At 41.6% G+C, this 12917-nt stretch overlaps 1 protein-coding gene across 3 annotated transcripts in view; it reads right to left on the bottom strand.

The window, feature by feature from the left end:
* Positions 1-978: 978 nt before the first annotated feature.
* scara3 (scavenger receptor class A, member 3) overlaps positions 979-12917 on the bottom strand; it is a 39549-nt gene continuing 27610 nt past the window's right edge. For all 3 annotated transcript variants that reach the window (XM_081602254.1, XM_081602255.1, XM_081602256.1), the window contains 2 exons: positions 12622-12699; positions 979-4693 (listed from right to left, as the gene is read on the bottom strand). In XM_081602254.1, coding sequence (XP_081458380.1) covers positions 2974-4693; positions 12622-12699 — 1798 coding nt within the window. In that variant the 3' untranslated portion in view covers positions 979-2973. The remainder of the gene's footprint in view (positions 4694-12621; positions 12700-12917) is intronic.

The raw sequence follows: 12917 nt of genomic DNA, 5'->3' as shown, positions 1-12917 counted from the left end.
AAGGGATTCAGAACAAGTGATTCAAGCTGAGAAAAGTCTCACAACTTCAGGAAAAAAAAGGAAACACATTTTTGTTTTGGTTCAGATTTCTTACTCTACATCGATTGTCATGTTGTAAAACAGAGAAAAAGGGAAATGCCTAAAGGTTACAATTCAAAGGGGGAATAGGGAAAGTCTTCTGCAAACAAGGCATTCGTTTGTTTTCTTCCACATCTGTTTTAAAGTCTAATGCGAGCATTCACATACCAAGTTTAGATAATTTGTTTTACTGGAAAATAAACCAGATGATATTTTGCATGCAAAAGCAACGCAGTACCGTGAATTGAAAGTAAATCATGGGCCACATTTTTGACTGCATGCAGTAAGTTATAATAACAAGCTAAATATAACCAGAGCCTAACGGGAAGAGGTGGCATGTGCTTTTGATTATTAACAAATTCACCCACCTCCCACGAGCGCTGCATGCTTTCAAGTCATGCTTAAAAAAAAAACTTTTCATTGGCGTTCAATGCAAACCAGTCGCATTTCATCACAACAATAGATTACACTTTTAAAACATTTTCTTAAGATATAAATGAATAAACACGACAGACATTTTACTGTCACATTAACCATAATTGATACTTAGATGTTTGTTGCATCATATATTTACAAATATACAGATTTGTGACATTTGTCTTTTTATGTTTCATGTTTTGGAAATTTGTAAAGTACTTTCATTTATTTTATTTCCAAAATGTGATCAGCCAACAGCGACATTACGCAGTGGAGCTGGGAGGGATAGCTGTAAGAGGACCAGGCTTCTGGTGAGTGTTTTTTTTTTTTGTTCTTTTGGAGGTGGAGCGCTATGGTAGGATGTAATTGTTGAGAAGATTAAGAGCAATACATACATTTCCAAACTTCTTCTATTGACCCTTTGCACGTGACATCATGCTCTTCAGAAATCGGCTGATCTGTCAAGACAAGCGTCAAAACAACCAATGAACTTCTTTAAAGCTCATCAAAAAACAGGCAGCTGGTAACCTAAAATCGCTTTTATTTAGTTGATTTTACTTTAAAAATGGTTATAGGGTGCTGTGCGGTCAGCTGCACAAACAGACAGGATGCAAACCAAACTTGTCATTTTTTTGTATAACTTTTAATGAGGAAAGATACGGCTGCGATGGATAGCAGCCGTTAATCATTATGACAGTAATCATAATGACTGTCAGCCCTCAGTGTAATTGCAGATTTGCAGCAAACATTTTTACAAGGTAAGAAGATTAGGGCTGAAACAATTCCTCGAATGATTAGAGCAGTGGTCCCCAACCCCCGGTCCGTGGACCAATTGGTTCCAGGCCGCGCAAGAAATAATGAAATATTTCCGTTTTATGTATTATTTGAGTCTGGAGGTTCTTTTATTTTGAAAATCCTTTAACCGGATTCTCTCGGTTACTTGAGCGCCAACACTGAGGCCACAAGCAGCAAAATGAGTAAGAGACAGATCAGATGTCTTTGGAAAGCTACTTTGCGAAGGGGAAAAGGCCCAGAGAAGAGACAGGAGAATGGATTTATCCCGGACCTGTAGGTGAGTCCCACATTACAAGCCCGCTCTGCGTAACATGCGGCGACCAACTGCTAATGAGGCAATGAAGCTTCAAGCTGCTTCGCCACATAGAGACCAAGCAGGCTGTGGATATAAGCAACACTTCGGGTGTCATTGTCTCCCATCATTCCCAGATCGGACACTCGTTGCAGAGAAACAAGCTCAGGGATCCGGTTTGTCATTATTGTGAGTTAAAATTTTCACGAAAGTAAAATGTTCATTTTTGTGGCGCTTCTGTTATTTTGAAGGGATATATAAACGTTACCATAGCGACCAGAGTCAGAGTGTTTGGGAAGTGGTCGAGAGGAGATGAGTAGAGCTAGTGAGTCTTAAGTCTGGTTTAGACAGCAAGATTTAAAAATTGTCGGCCGATTCTCCAAACCTCTGTGACCACAGAGTTGATAAAAATATAACAGGTTCGATCGGTTCGTGTCTCCAAGGCAGGAGCAACACAAACAGATTCCAGTCACAAACATCGCGATTCCAGAAGAAAATCCACAAAACCCCCAACATAGCATACAGGAATTTAGAATAACCAAACACGGATGACGATGTAGAAGCAATAGTGACAGTTTGTGGAGTCATTACCTCTTACACCCTCAGGGGGGTATAAATAAATTTCTGCCTGACAAAAACACACAAAAGTAAATCACTTATAGCCTCACAGCTACTAGATTTAAGAAGAAACTTTTGGTACCTCTGTAAAGGTAAGATGTCATAGAATGGTTTTCTGGTGTCAGCACCATTGTAGCTTTGACCCTGCCTGAAATATTAGGGACAAAATACAAAATATTTTGCATTTTTTGAACCTCGCCAAAATTTTCTTTGAAATAAACATTGCAAAACACTACCAAAATATTATTTATAGCACAAAAAGTAGTACAGACTTTTAAATCTAAATGTGTAAAAGTATACCAAATTTGGACTCAATCAGATGAATCATATTTATTTTAGAATGGTATTAGTGAGAAATTTCTTAGGTGGAGAGGCCATTTTGGCACATTTATCCAAAAATGTCACCAAACTGTGCCAAATGTGTTTTTTACATCAATACTGGGGGTTTGTTAAAATTAAATAGCTTATTACCATCTAATGACACTTTCTACATATAATATAACCATTGGTCATGACATTTACCCCATTTATATAAAAAATGTACCATTTTGCACAGTATAATATGTATAATAATGATGAACTGAAAGCTCTTTCTTTGACTCCAAATAGAAAACTTTTATTGAAACAAGATAAAACAGTCAAAAATACTTTTTGAAGTAATTTCCAAGAGCAAATAAACAATTTTGAAAATCCAAGACCACCACCACCACCACCACCACCACCAAAAAAAAAAAAAAAAAAAAAAAGTTCAAAAATCAAAGAAAGACCACAAACTACAAGTTTTTGTGGTAGTCCTCAAAGCAATTTCTGTCTGGCTGAAGACAGAGGGCAACGTTACATTTGGGACAGTACAGTGGTGTTTTTCTCTTACTGCCATTCTGCTTGCACCACACACAAATCCTTCGCTTTTCCTGTGCTGTTGCCCCAAAGTATCTGGGAACTGACCCAGGGCATTTGAATGCACCGGGTTGAGCTGAGAATGATGTGCTTGGTTGAGGACAGGCTGTTTCTCCTTTAGACTCCAGTATGAGCTCCTCCATCAGTTTCTCTCTGAATTGCCGTTGGGAAATTGCATTTTCCTCTCTTTTTTCTGCAAGCATTTTGAAAATAATGAAACTATTTACAACAGAAATGTCAATAAAATGGTAAAACAAAGTCTTACACCACTTCATTGTCTTGCTTCTGACTGAGTAGTATTGGATCAGGGCATCAGACAGATCAACTCCTCCCATGAATTTATTGTAGTCTTTCACAGAGTCAGGGACGGGAACATCTTTCACTACCCAGTGCCCTGCCTCTTTGACTCTCCTCTTTACAGTTGCTGCACTGAAAGCTTTGTGGAAGGTGCTGCAGACCGTCACCTCCTTGGTGTCCATCCACTTGACAAATAGGAGTCCGTCTTTTCTGATCCACCGCATCTCTCCCCTCTGTGCAGATCTTGGAAGGTTGTTCAGTGTTGTTTTGGGGAATCCCACACAATTTTGCCGGATGGTGCCACATGCAGCAGTGCTGTTTGAAGCCAGTTTTTGAAATAGGTAAGGACTACTGTAGAAATTGTCCAGATATAAATGATAGCCCTTTCCTAAAAGTCCAAACTCCATGAGGTCCATTACTGATGTGGTGCTGAGGCCTTCTTCCCGAACAACGGCAGACTTCCCCTGGTAAATGAAAAAATTCCAAGTATACCCAGTCCTGGAATCAGCCAAAACAAACAGTTTATACCCAAACCTGGTAGGCTTGTTCTTCATAAATTGCTTGAATTCAATTCGTGCTTTACTGGCCACCATCCGTTCATCAATGCATATTTCTCGCATTGGTTGAAAATGAGTCTTGCAGGCAACTCTGATGTCGTCATAAAGTGGTTTCAGTTTGAATAGCCGATCATACTGAGGTGTTCCCCTTTTTTGCTCATTTTCTTCATCTTTTTTGATGTTGGACAGGTGAAGGGACCAAAGGATGGACTCAAATCTGCCACGGGTCATGCAGCTACGTGGAAATGGAAAATTATATGGCCATTTTGTTCGCCAGAAGTCTGACTTTGAAGGTACTTGTACCAGTCCGCTGAATATAATTATGGCTAAAAATTTGTAAAAATCGTCCACTGTCAAAGGTGACCATTTGAATTTTTTTCCAGCTGCAAGTAAACGCTGTGCATTTTCATTTGTGTTTTTGATTATTTCCCGAATGGTGTAGGCACTAAAGAAAAGCTTGAACAGGCTCAGGGGTGACCAACTTTTTGTAGAGTCAATCTGAAGTCCTGGGTCTTTCTTTGGAGTAAATAATGGACATCCGGGCTCCGTATCAAGTTCCTCTGTAGTGTGCCAACAATCCTCGCCTTGTTGTTGGTGCGCTGAGGAGCTGACTTTCTGTTGTTTCCTTGCCTTTTTGGGTGTGGTTGTTGGTCTTTTTGGGGTTGTAGCTCTTCCACGCCTTGAAGACCTCAAAGGAACTGGTGGAACATAGTCTTCATCAGCCTCTCCTGCACTATCTCCACTGTGGAAACAGAATGAAATATATTGAAGACTAAATTTGACAAAAAATGACATACTGAAAATGAAGCTGCATCACACAGTCTTATAAAATAAAGCAAAGACACTGTTTTGGTGAACTGCTAGGTAACCACTCCCCTCTGTCACTCCCCTGCAACTTTCTGCAGCTCCTTTCTGCCTGTCGGTAAGGAGAACCAGGTGGACTCAATCTTCAATCTCCTAGCAATCAGAGTGCAGCTACTTTTGGTGTGACTGACTTGTCAGTCCTGGTTTGAGAGCATGAGATGCAAACAGTGCTGGAGCATTTAAGCTCAGAACTGTGGGAAAGTTTCAACAAGCTGTGAGAGACAGCCGGTAAGGCTCAATGCTGCTGCTCATGCTGAATTGTTTGTTGTATTAAGTTGTTTAGTCTTGTTGAGGTCAAGTTACTAGGTTGAAAAGAAAAATAAAAAGAAGGTAAATACACTTGGTGTTTATTGGTTAAAGTAGAAAGAAAAAGGAAATGTTGGTTGTAATGTTTGTGAGGGTATTTAACAAATATTGATAAAAATGCTAATTTATTTATTCTTGCTGAATTTACTATAAAATATTTTCTATTTATTATTCTTTTGATATAATTGGTTTGAAAGGGTAGAAGTTTGATTTCACAATGTATTTATCTTGTTAAATTCAGAATGTAATAGATGTGTTTCTGTTTCTTTTGAGGTTTTTCACCTATGAGCTATGAGCTATGGGCTATGGGCTCTAGAGCTATTGAGATTTGAGCTATGTGGACCATCATGAAAATAAAGATGAGTCAATGAAATTAAAGTCTCTGAGTGAAATCCAGTTCAAAGATCACAGCGGAAACGATCCCTTTCAAGTGGGGATCTCACAGTAAACCAAACCAGAAAAAAAAAAAAAAAAAAAAACTTGACAGTGAAAAACCGCAGTCAAAAGACTGGAGGGACATTAAGAGTTTGTTGGTTGGACCAAAAGGGTCCACGAAGAGACAAATCAAGATTAATTCTTTTGGCCTGCTGCTAAAATCAAAATGGCTGACTCAGTAGTGGTGGAGCAGCTGAAGAGCATTAGAACAACGGTGAAGCGTCAATTCTCCCGTTTAGCCAATAGTGTACTACGAATGCACACAATGATGTCTGAGGAAGAGCTCAGGGACAACTTTGCAAAGCTCACAGCAGAAGCCAGTAAAGTTCTTGAAGCCAATGATGATGTTGCAGAACAATATACTGCAGAAAATTCAGATCCAGGGGTGTTAAGTGAACAACAAAAGGCTGATTTGGATAAAACAACTATAGAATGTGAGAAAAAGATACAAGAGCTAAAAAACCTAATACAAAAGACATTGTGGGAAAATTTTGGGGAATATGAAGTGACACAAGCAATTACAACTGCAGAGTCACATGCAGATCATGTGGACACCGTGAACCCAAGTAAAAATGCAGATGCATATGGGTTCATGATAGAACATCTGCAAAATCTAGTAAAGACTGCAAAGGCAGTGCATAAACATTGGAGGTGCTGGGCTCCTCATGCAGAGCAACATGAGTTTCAGAGTCGGATCAGAGCTCTTGAGACCATATTGCCAAAATTAACATTAAGAAAAGCTGAATTTATTGGAGAGCAAACCAAAGATGAGACCAAAAGGTTAAGCACTTCTATGAGTTTTCCTGTGGCACCAGCCATTAGATTAAAGCCTGCTGCTCTGCCAAAGTTCACTGGAGTTCGTAGAGAGTTTCATCAGTGGAAAAAAGATTGGGAAGCACTCCAGATGCAGGGAGAACCTACAGGATCAAAAGAGATTAAAAAATATCATCTTCTCGACAGTGTGGATGAGAAAATAGTACGAGACCAACGTCTCACAACTTATACAACAGCTGAGGAGATATTCCGGGTTTTAGAGAATCGCTTTGGAAACAAAACAACTATTGCCCTTGAGATAGTGGAGGAGCTTCAAAAGGTTCCACTAGTTAAAGGGAACCAGCCCAAGAAGATTGTTGAGCTAATTCAAACTGTAGAAAAAGCTCTGATAGATCTCAAAGAACTTGGTGCAACTGATGCTATAAAGAACCCTCTTATAACCAAAGCAATAGAAAGCAAACTTCCAGACAGCCTAAAGAAGGAATGGCTTCTCCATATAGCCAGCAGAGGGACTGAGGCTGAACAAGACAAACGATTTGACTACCTCCTGAAATTTCTTCAAGGTCAAGAAGCGATTTATGAAGAGCTGGATCAATTGAAGAATGAGGAGTCAAAACCAAGGTCTGAACCTCGTCAAGCCCGAACCAGAACTGCTATTCAGCTAACAGACATATCTCAAGGATGCGTGGTTTGTGGAGACGGGAAGCATAAGAAAAGGTTATATTTCTGTAAAAAGTTCCGTATGCTCAAGTTGTCAGAAAAGAAGGAAGCTGTTAAAAAACTGGGAGCCTGCAAAAAATGTCTGGAGATTCACAACGAGAATGAGTACTGTAAAACTGAATTTTTGTGCAGAAGGCCAGACTGCAAGGAGCAACGCAATGCAGAGCACCATTATTATCTCTGTCCAAGAGCTGATGTGTCCAGAGAGCCTTCAATCCAGAGGCGCAAAGACACTGCAGTGGGAGGGGATGTAGCAGGCCGCTACACCCAAGCCCAAGAAGATTTCATTAAGGGCCTCTCTTCTGAACAGGCAGAAAAGTGTCGTCATGTCTTCTGTAATGCAGTGGCTAAAACATCTGAGTCCAGTCAGCCCAACCTTCTGGGAAAGAATGGTTTGGAGGAGTGGCCTGTCATCATGATGCTATTAGAGGTCACAGCCAATGCAGGACAAAAGATTGGGACTCTAATTGATCTAGCATCAGATACCAACTATATAACACATGAGGCAGCTGATCAGTTAAACCTGAGGAGTGAAGCCATAACCCTGGTTGTCCACGGTGTGGGAGGAATGAAAGTTCAAGTTACCACAAGACGGTACCTCCTAAAGATCCGGGTCAAGACAGAAAAGGGAAGCTTCAGGTCCCACCAACTCCTCTGCTATGGTTTGGACAGCATTACAGACATCCATCAACATGTAACTGAGAAAGCACTTCAGAGGTTCTTCCCAGAAGTCCCCCTCAGTGAACTTGTGAGACCAAAAAAGATACATCTGTTAATAAGTCATAAAGAAGGTCGACTGGTTCCACAGAAGATACGTGCTGTTGGAGATCTTGTATTATGGGATGGACCATTGGGAAAGACAGTAGCAGGAACACACCCTGGGCTGTTTGAAGATGCTACATTCACAGCACACCAATCTAGAACCCACTTCGCCAGATCAATGAGAACCGCTGCAGTGATGTATGAAGAGCATGTATGCTCCTCATCTACCATAAAGCATTTCAGCTCTGCTGTGACCACTCATGATTTTCTTGAATGGTGGAAGTGGGACAGCATTGGTGCAGCTTGCACCCCAAAATGTGGAGGCTGCCGCTGTGGCAACTGCCAGCCTGGTGGTAAAGAAATGACCTTGGCAGAAGAAAGGGAATTAGAAGTGGTGAAGAGTGGACTGACATATGCTGGTGCTGATGACCACAGTGACAGCCATCATTGGCATGCAAGCTATCCATGGCTTGAGGACCCCTCCACATTGCCAAATAACAAAAAGGCAGTGGAGGCGACCTTTCTCAGAACAGAGAGACGACTGGCCAAGGAACCACAATGGAAAAAGGTTTACAGTGCTCAAGTTCATGAAATGGTTGACCGTCAGGCTGCGAAAAAGCTGACTGAAGAGGATTTAAGTACCTGGAAAGGACCTGTCTGGTACATAAGCCATCTCATCGCTCCTAACCCGCACTCTGTTACAACTCCTGTGAGACTCGTCTGGAACAGCAGTCAAAAGTATAAAGGTCAAAGTCTGAACGATCTGCTTTTGAAGGGTCCTGATGTTCTCAATTCCATCCGAGCTGTCCTCCTCAAGTTCCGTCAGGGCACTTTTGCTGCTCTGGGAGACATCAGAAAAATGTATAATTCTGTATGGCTTGAGGAGCGAGAGGTCCATCTGCACCGCTTCCTGTGGCGCGATTCAGAGGACAAGGAGCTGGAAGAGTTTGCAATTACACGGGTAAATATTGGGGACAAACCAGCAGGTTGTATAGCCCAACTTGCCATGAGAGAGACGGCCAATCTTCCTCAGTTCAGCCACATGAAAGATGAGTGTCAAGTATTACATGAGCACAGCTATGTTGACGACATATTGACATCCCACAAATCCCGCGAAAAACTTAAGGACATCACAAAGAATGTAGAGTTGATCCTAAAAGCAGGAGGATTTGAGTTGAAGCCGTGGGTCTTCTCTGGCCAAAATAAAGAAGAGAAACTAGAGACATCACCACAGATGATTGTTCTGCCGAATCAACTGAAGGAGGAAAACAATAAGGCACTTGGCTTTGGTTACATTGCAAATGAAGACAAGTTGCACGTTATGGTGAGAATCAATTTCTCCAAGAGAAAGAAAAAAATTAGACTGGGCCAAGATTTGTTGCTAGAAGAAGTACGGCTCAAAACACCAGACCCATTGTCACGGCGTGAGCTGTTGAGTCAAGTAGCTGGTTTATATGACCCAATCGGCCTGACAACACCAGCAAAGCAAAAAGGGGCCATTTTGGTCCGAAGAGCATTCCAGGAAGCAAAACCAAAGTGTAACATTGTCAAAGACACATGGGACCTCGCCTTATCTGATGAGCTCCACAGAGCTGCAGTTGATCTATTTGAAGAGTACGTACAGCTAAGTAAAATTGCATTTCCAAGAGCCCTTACTCCTCCAGATGTCACTACTGAACCCATTGCAGTCACCTTTTCAGATGGCAGTGAAAACTCATACGGTGCTGTCCTCTACCTACGATGGAACTGCTGCAAACAAATAACAGTTCGGCTAGTAGAGTCAAAAGCAAAGTTGACGCCTCTAGACCAAAAAGGAGATGCAGTCAAAGCAGAGCTTTGTGGTGCGGTCTTTGCAAGTCGTCTTAAAAAATACTTTGAGCAGCATGCCCAGATCAAGATCAGCCAGTGGTACCATTTATTGGATAGCCAAACAATTCTTGGAGCCATTCAGCGTGAGAGTTATGGATTTCGAACTTTCTTCGCTAATAGGATAGGAGAAATTCAAAGCAGTACACGGCTACAAGACTGGTGGTGGATCCCTGGACAACTCAACATAGCCGACATTATCACTCGAGGAGCTGGGCCAAAAGAACTTGATATTAATTCAGAGTGGCAAGAAGGACCAAAGTTCCTGCACCTCCCCGAGTGTGAGTGGCCCATTATGTCTGCAAAAGAGGTGTCTACTGCAGCTCGAGAAAGCATTAATAATATGCAAAAGAAGTCATTTGTAGCAGCACTGACCAGAGCCCAAACCAAGAAAGATCAAAGTTCTGAGCGGAGACCTCCTGCTGGGGCAGCTGTAAAAAACTTGGTGGATGAGAGGCGCTTCAGTAGCCTAGTGTGTCTGGTCAAGACTGTTTCTTTCATATGGAGAGCTGCCAGAAAATTTATATCTGGAAACAAGTCCATAAAGACACCAAAGTGGGAGGCAGTGCCAACAAGTGGAGTCATCACTGCCTTTGAACGTCAAGATGCTTTTAGAGACATCTGTCTTGCTGCTCAAGAGGGAATGACCCTTCCAGCCACCACTACAGACCGCTTGGTGGTGTACAGAGAGATAGAGACTGGACTACTAGTCTGTGGGGGGAGAATCCATGGTTTCAGAGAAGACTGCATGGCGGTCCCCCTTCTACCATCCTATGCATGGGTCTCTAATTTGTTGGCTCGAGAGGCACACAATGAGGGTCATGAAGGTGTGGCTGCAACCCTGCTAAAAAGGAGAAGGAAAGCCTGGGTCATTCAAGGGAGGAGAGTTGCCAAAAGAGTAGTGGAAAACTGTCTCATCTGCAAAAAGTACAAAGCAAGAAGGTGCCAACAAATAATGGGGGATTTGCCTCCTGAGAGAGCCAAACCTGCAGCCCCATTTGAGTTCACAACAGTTGATCTCTTTGGACCATACCTCGTCAAAGATATCATCAAGAAAAGGGTCTCCACGAAAGTGTGGGGTGTTGTTTTCAGCTGCATGGCCAGCAGGGCTGTTCATGTAGATCTGGCAGACACAATGTCAACAGAGAGTTTTTTGATGACTTACCAGCGATTCACAGCAATTAGAGGACATCCAAGAAAGATATGGTCTGATCCAGGAACAAATTTCATCGGTGCCAAGTCTGCATTAAGAGAGCTGTACCAGTTCCTGGATTCTCAAGACAAAGGTGCAATAGTGGAGATGTCAGCTCAAAAAGGCACCCATTGGGAGTGGATAATTAATCCAGCTGACTCACCTCATCGCAATGGAGCTGCTGAAGCTGCCGTCCGCATCATTAAGAAGGCTCTCCGGAGCTTGGGTGTCAATACTGGCCTCAATTACAATGAGCTACAGACAACTTTCCAACTTGCTGCTAATCTTGCCAACGAGCGTCCTATTGATGCCCAGGTGCAGAGTCGTGAAGATGGCATCCTGTATGTATCACCCAACACACTCCTCTTAGGACGGGCCTCTCCAAGTGGTGACATCAGAACATTTAACTTTGAAAGCTACCCTTATAAAAGACTCAGAGAGATGCAGCATCAGGTCAACAGATTCTGGAGATCATGGAGCCAGCTTTCCGGCCCAAATTTATTTGTGAGAAGCAAATGGCACACGTCACATCGAAATGTCGCAGTTGGCGATATTGTTTGGCTATGTGACCAAAATGCAGTGCGGGGCCAATTCAAGTTGGGACGGATTGTGAGTGTTAACCCAGATGCTAAGGGCATTGTGCGGGATGTGAATGTCAAAGTTGTCCAAAGCTCCTGTGTTCCTGTGACCAGACTCAAACCAAGCCAGCCTTTAACTGAAGTCCTGAAAGAACCTGCACAAACAACTGTCCTGCACAGAGACGTTCGGCGCCTGGTGGTTCTACTGCCGGTGGAGGAACAAGTACAAAACTGAAAGGCAGTTCACTTGATTCGGCGATCTCTCCAATTCTGTGGGAAGATCGAGTGGGAGGTGTTTTGGTGAACTGCTAGGTAACCACTCCCCTCTGTCACTCCCCTGCAACTTTCTGCAGCTCCTTTCTGCCTGTCGGTAAGGAGAACCAGGTGGACTCAATCTTCAATCTCCTAGCAATCAGAGTGCAGCTACTTTTGGTGTGACTGACTTGTCAGTCCTGGTTTGAGAGCATGAGATGCAAACAGTGCTGGAGCATTTAAGCTCAGAACTGTGGGAAAGTTTCAACAAGCTGTGAGAGACAGCCGGTAAGGCTCAATGCTGCTGCTCATGCTGAATTGTTTGTTGTATTAAGTTGTTTAGTCTTGTTGAGGTCAAGTTACTAGGTTGAAAAGAAAAAATAAAAAGAAGGTAAATACACTTGGTGTTTATTGGTTAAAGTAGAAAGAAAAAGGAAATGTTGGTTGTAATGTTTGTGAGGGTATTTAACAAATATTGATAAAAATGCTAATTTATTTATTCTTGCTGAATTTACTATAAAATATTTTCTATTTATTATTCTTTTGATATAATTGGTTTGAAAGGGTAGAAGTTTGATTTCACAATGTATTTACCTTGTTAAATTCAGAATGTAATAGATGTGTTTCTGTTTCTTTTGAGGTTTTTCACCTATGAGCTATGAGCTATGGGCTATGGGCTCTAGAGCTAATGAGATTTGAGCTATGTGGACCATCATGAAAATAAAGATGAGTCAATGAAATTAAAGTCTCTGAGTGAAATCCAGTTCAAAGATCACAGCGGAAACGATCCCTTTCAAGTGGGGATCTCACAGTAAACCAAACCAGAAAAAAAAAAAAAAAAAACTTGACAGACACCAATGTTACACTGTGACAACACATTTCTTATTTTGTAACAATTTTTTGGCATAATGGACATCTTACCTCAAAGAAAATGAAGAATCATGAGAGGTGGGGGGAGGTTCAGCTCCATCTGAGCTTGATGGTTCGGCTTTCACTTGACTATAAATAAAAATAAAGTATTTGAAGAATTAGAGGTTTATTACAAAGTAATGAACCAAAGTAAACATGAAATCCTTACTAGTAAAATAAAACATATTTTAGTAAAACATAAATAAACAAATAACCACGTGGTTTTACTTCCTGCCGTTATTACAAGCATATAATCACAGAAATAAATAAATAAATAGAACCAAAACATCAAAATTTTGTGTGAAATT

This window comes from Poecilia reticulata, chromosome 21 (assembly GCF_904066995.2).
Source record: "Poecilia reticulata chromosome 21, P_reticulata-male-v2, whole genome shotgun sequence".
NCBI lineage: Eukaryota > Metazoa > Chordata > Actinopteri > Cyprinodontiformes > Poeciliidae > Poecilia > Poecilia reticulata.
Note: the sequence above shows the minus strand (reverse complement) of the source record. Positions and strands in the feature narration are given on the sequence as shown.